The sequence below is a fragment of the Sinocyclocheilus anshuiensis genome, unplaced genomic scaffold (assembly GCF_001515605.1).
Source record: "Sinocyclocheilus anshuiensis isolate Anshui unplaced genomic scaffold, SAMN03320099.WGS_v1.1 scaffold407, whole genome shotgun sequence".
NCBI lineage: Eukaryota > Metazoa > Chordata > Actinopteri > Cypriniformes > Cyprinidae > Sinocyclocheilus > Sinocyclocheilus anshuiensis.
Genome location: NW_015552593.1, coordinates 2015053 through 2020450, shown reverse-complemented (window position 1 = coordinate 2020450; position 5398 = coordinate 2015053). Strand labels below are relative to the sequence as shown.

Below are 5398 nucleotides of genomic sequence, written 5' to 3'. Positions count from 1 at the left end.
CCCCTGCTCCGCCATGGCCTCCCGAGTCCCCGGATCCGCCATGGCCTCCCGAGTCCCCGGATCCACCATGGCACCCCGAACGGGTACCGCTCTGGAGGCCCACTGTCCCGTGTCTGTCCTGAGGGACCTCCAGAGTGCCCACCCCCACTCCCCATTGGATGTTATAAGGCGTGAGGACACGCCTTCCGGAGGGGGGCGTTATGTCAGACTCTGTTCCATGTTTTGTGTGTGTCCTGCTCCCCATGTGCCTTCCCATGCCCTTATTTGGTTAGTTTCCTGTTCCTGTCCTGATTAGTTTATTTCATTTGTCCCAGGTGTTTCCCTTGGTTTTTTGCTCCCAGGTGTGTCTCGTCATCCCCTCCTCCTGTGTGTGTGTGTGTGTGTATAAAATGTGTTCCCAGTCCCAAGTTCTCTGACCGCTGCTGTACGTCTTCGTGGAACGTCTTCCTGTGTTCGTCTTCCTTGGTTCCTTGGTGCAAATAAAGTCTTGTCAACATATTCTCCAGCGTCTCCTCGTCCCTCGTGTGTGTGTGCAACGTGACAAGCTGAGTCCTTAACCATCTTCAAGAAACGACTAAAAACACATCTGTTCCACCTTTATTTGACCCTCTAACTCTAGCACTTTCTATTCTATTTTAATTCTACTTTATCTATTTTTATTTAAAAAATTCTATTTAAAAAATAAAAAAATTATTCTATTTTTTTCTATTCTATCTACTTGTTTTTCTTTGTGTGTGTATATGTGTGTGTGTGTGTGTGTGTGTGTGTGTAATATATATACACCTTGCTACGTGTACTGCGTTAGGCTAACCGAGACTTGTCATTTGCACTTATATATTGTTGCTCTTTTGTTAGTTTTGACTGCTTTTATTGTCCTCATTTGTAAGTCGCTTTGGATAAAAGCGTCTACTAAATGTAAATGTAAAATGTAATTTATTCCTGTGATGGCAAAGCTGAATCTTCATTATCCATTACTCCAGTCTTTAGTGTCACATGTAGTTTTCTACTGTACATTCGTATTGGCTGCCGCTTGTGCTTGCCCCCTTACCCGGCGGTAATAAACACAGCCTAAACACGCAAGCTACTTGTTAAGAGTGTCAGTCAATACTATATTTATAGTAGTTAATTTATGCTCTGTGTGGCATAAGTGTTTCTTTTTAATCAGTCATTAGCACTGACCCATATGGCCGTGAGGTCCTGCGGTGACATGCATGTGCCATGAGCCTCACCTCCCTTCTCATTTGCTAAGCAGCTAGCATTAGGCAGGAAATAGAATAGATTGGTATTAGGCAGGAAATAGAATAGATTGGTATTGCTGCGTGTATTTAGCTCTTCATTGACGCTAATGCATCTGAAAATGTTGTGCTAAGATCCAGTTGAAAGTGTCTTCAAGTATCTACCTCTAGTTTAAAGTATCCCCAAGCAGTGGAGTATGTGTAGACAATGCTAAGTGTTCATGTAAGCATGAACATTTTGTAGAAGAACTGTGACTTTGCAGTAAGCACACACTCACTGAGGTTGCATTTATTTGAACAAAGTACAGTAAAAGCACTAATAGTTTGAAATATTACAATTTAAAATAGCTGCTTTTTAATTTATTTTAAAATGTAATTTATTGCTATGATGGCAAAGCTGAATTTTCAGCGTCTTCACTGTCACATGATCCTTCAGAAAACATGATGATTTCTTATTTTTATCAGTGTTTATCAGTGTTTAATTATCAAATTTTTACTGCTTAAAATTTGAAATAGATTTTTTTTGCAACAAATGTCTCTTGATTAATTTAATGCATTTTTGCTAAATAAAAGTATCAATTTGTATTTTTTTTTAAATCTTGCTAACCCCAAGCTTTAGAACGATAGTAATAAATAAAAAATAACCCAAAAGTTGTATACATTGTAAAGATTTATAGTAGTGGTAGAGATTTACTGATAGAGATGATAGAGAGTGATGTTGGCAATTTAATTTTTTTCTTTTACAGTGTTTCGTAAACCGATGCAACAGTGAAAGTAAAAACTGTCCACAGACAAGTAGGCCATGGTGTCCTTCTAATTCTAGAAGTCAAGTAACAGCGAATGCAAAAGGGAACATTGGTCCAGGAGGTCGTCTGGCTTAGACGCACACTGGCTGTTAACTTCAAACTGAGTCTCTCAGACGTGTGCGAGAGCTCATGAAAGCTGCTTTACTTATGAATTGTGGTTTTATGGCAGAGTGAGAGAGCTCATCAGCATCAGGTGTCCCATCACATGCTGCCAGCTGATCCGTTTTCACAGCATTCGTCCTGGCTGTATCAGGTGGACTGGGAGCAGGTGGAAGCAGGGTCTTCATTACGTCCCGTCCTGCTTGTCTCTGGCAAATGTTGGCTATGCGCCCAACTCTTTTCTATGTCTTGAGCATCCAGGTTCTCCCTCTGTCAGATTCACTTGTCGGCGACTAGCTGTTGGGTGGATTTGTCTTCAGGGACACCACACCCTTGATGTGCTTTACCAAAGATATGTTCCTGTATCAACATTATTGTTGGTCATTCCTATCAACCAGTCAGATTTTAGGAAATTTCGAGACAATTTTACAACAGTTTTAATCAAGCAATCAGCACCCTTTGACTTTAGGGATGGGTGGGAATTTTAAAATGGTGAATTCCAGTAAAGTCCAGTAAAAATTTCTAAAGTGATTAGAGATCTTCTTAATAATTTCTCTTCTCTAAAATATGGAAATGTGATTGTAAGTCTCATGGAACACTGATTTGTCAAATGTGGTGGGAACCCCGGTTTTAGGAGAGAGGTGTTTTTGTCACATGCTGATCATCCCGGTCTTAAAGCATTTGCATGAAACACATCAACTGCCAAATTCAGTGAGGAAGATAGTCATTTGGTGAGAAAGATGGTAATGGTTTGTGGTTTTGGTGCTGAAGGCATCTCTCTGACTGATCGCTGTTGGTGACAAAGTGTTGAGAATGTCCGGAGCACATATGTTCTAATTGCAGTGAGATTTCCTAGATTTGGAATCATAAGCGTGGGATGTTGGTCGGGGTGGGTTGTATGACACATATCACAGTATGAATAAATTAATATAGATAGATAGATAGATAGATAGATAGACAGATAAAATGTAAAATAGATAAAATGATTAGATAAAATGTAATTTATTCCTGTTATGGCAAATCCGAATTTTCAGCAGCCATTACTCCAGTCTTCAGCGTCACATGATCCTTCAGAAATAATAATAATATCCTGATTTGCTGCTCAAGAAACATTTCTTATCATTATCAATGTTGAAAACAGTTGTGCTGCTAAATATTTTTGTGAAAACCGTGATACTTTTTTCAGGAAACTTTGATGAATAGAAAGTTTAAAACAACAGCACTTATTTGAAACATATTTCAGTTGAAAAGTCTTTACTGACACTATAGACCAATTTCTGTGTTTGCAAACAGCGATGATGTTTTTGTGGGCGGAGCCTATCTGGTGGCAAAAAATGACCGTTTTATAGTAGCAGTCTATGGAAGCCATGGAATAAAAGAATAAAAAAAGGTAGTTGTGAATTTATATTTCCAAAATTCTGACTTTTTTCCTCGCAATTCTGAGATTATATCTCACAATTCTTATAAGAAAAATCAACTCGTCATTCTCTCGTTTGCCCTAGGATCAGAATCATGAGTTTATATCCCACGCTTCTGGCTTTCTTTCCTCAGAATTGACAAACTCGCAGTTGTTAAGTTAAATCAAGCTATAAAGTCCGAAATAGGAGATATACGTGCATTTGCGAGAAAAAAGTCATACAAAGTCCATACCCACACAAGCACATTTGCACAACACGGTACATACCATCAAAGCGCCCAGCCCTAAACGATGGTCTAGATGAGCCTGGAGCAAAACATGTTCTCTGTCTGCGACTTTTGTTGTTTTCAGTCGCAAGCTCTTCATGACACCTTGTATGAAAAATCAAAGGGTGTAGATGCAATGAGGGATCCATTATTTTGTTTTCAATCTTGGTGGTTTCAGTGAGTTTCACATTTCTTTCTTGTGACTTTATAATTAATTTTAATGAGTGAATTGAGTACTTTTCACCCAAACTCTGGCTCAGTCAATGCGAAACTCGATTGATAGTCCAAAAACCCTCATTTAGACTTGACTTGAATGAAGTATTTTATCAGTTCCTCTTCTTTCTCTCTCTCTCTGTTAAATGGACAGGGCATATGCACGATGACAACTGCATTACTGCACTTCTTTTTCCTGGCGTCCTTCTGCTGGGTCTTGACAGAAGCTTGGCAGTCCTATATGGCCGTGACGGGGAAAGTTCGGACCAGGCTCATCCGGAAACGCTTCCTCTGTCTGGGATGGGGTAAGTGCTTGGATCTCCACAACAATCTGTACATCTCTCCCTCTTTCTTTCTTTCTCCCAGTCTTTATTTCATTTAATCCATCATCATCATGCAGCTGGTATTTACTTCTCAAATGTGGACGATGTGAGTGGGTAATTTTTGAATATCGTCTCGTATGTTCCATACCTCCCCGGGGTTTCTTATACAGGACCACTTTACGCACACATCAAATTGATTACAGAAGAGCTAACACTCATCCCTCCAGTTACCTAGCAACAAACAAGGCTCTCTCTTTCCATCATTGCAGTGTTTTGCTGTGTGCAGAGGAAAAAGACAAGACAGAAGAAGATAGACAAAGACAGATATGTGAACCGTTTATTAGTTTGGCTATTCTGATACACACTGATGGTGGATTAATTGAATTATTGGTATCCATGAAATGTTTCTTGTGAGCATCAGTGCATGGCGGTTGTTTTAAACAAGACTCACATTTTAGATTTATATGGTTATACGCCGATCATAAGTGGTTTGTGTTCAGTATCTCAGAGCTTAATGGCGGTGGAATTCATAAGCGTTGTCTGCTATCAAATGAACTTGTTGCTCCTGCTTTTGTATCAGTCCGTGACTCCATTGCCATAACAACAGTTGCTAAGCAGTGAATAGACCAGACAAAAAGAATAAATTAAGGATGCCAGCAGCCAACTTCCAGATCATTTTACCTTCGTTAATGTCTACCTCAGGCATGACACGACACAAAAATTAAATATAATTATATACAAAATAAAATAAATAAAAATTATATTTAATTTAAATATTATTTGTATATATAACTGTTAAGTATATGTTATATAATAATTAAGTATATATATGATTATATTATATATAGTAATATTATTAGAATAAGTCAAATGTAAAAATTCTATATGTGACCCTGGACCACAAAACCAGTCTTAAGTAGCACGGGTATGTTTGTAGCAATAGCCAAAAATACATTGTATGGGTCAAAATTAGCGATTTTTCTTTTATGCCAAAAATCATTAGAATATTAAGTAAAGATCATGTTCCATGAAGATATTT

The 5398-nt window shown here is 38.5% G+C and overlaps 1 protein-coding gene across 4 annotated transcripts in view; it reads left to right on the top strand.

Annotated features, from left to right (window-relative positions):
* The window catches only part of adgrb3 (adhesion G protein-coupled receptor B3), a 184554-nt gene that overhangs the window by 159030 nt on the left and 20126 nt on the right, over positions 1–5398 (top strand). For all 4 annotated transcript variants that reach the window (XM_016456522.1, XM_016456525.1, XM_016456523.1 and 1 more), the window contains one exon: positions 4191–4341. In XM_016456522.1, coding sequence (XP_016312008.1) covers positions 4191–4341 — 151 coding nt within the window. The remainder of the gene's footprint in view (positions 1–4190; positions 4342–5398) is intronic.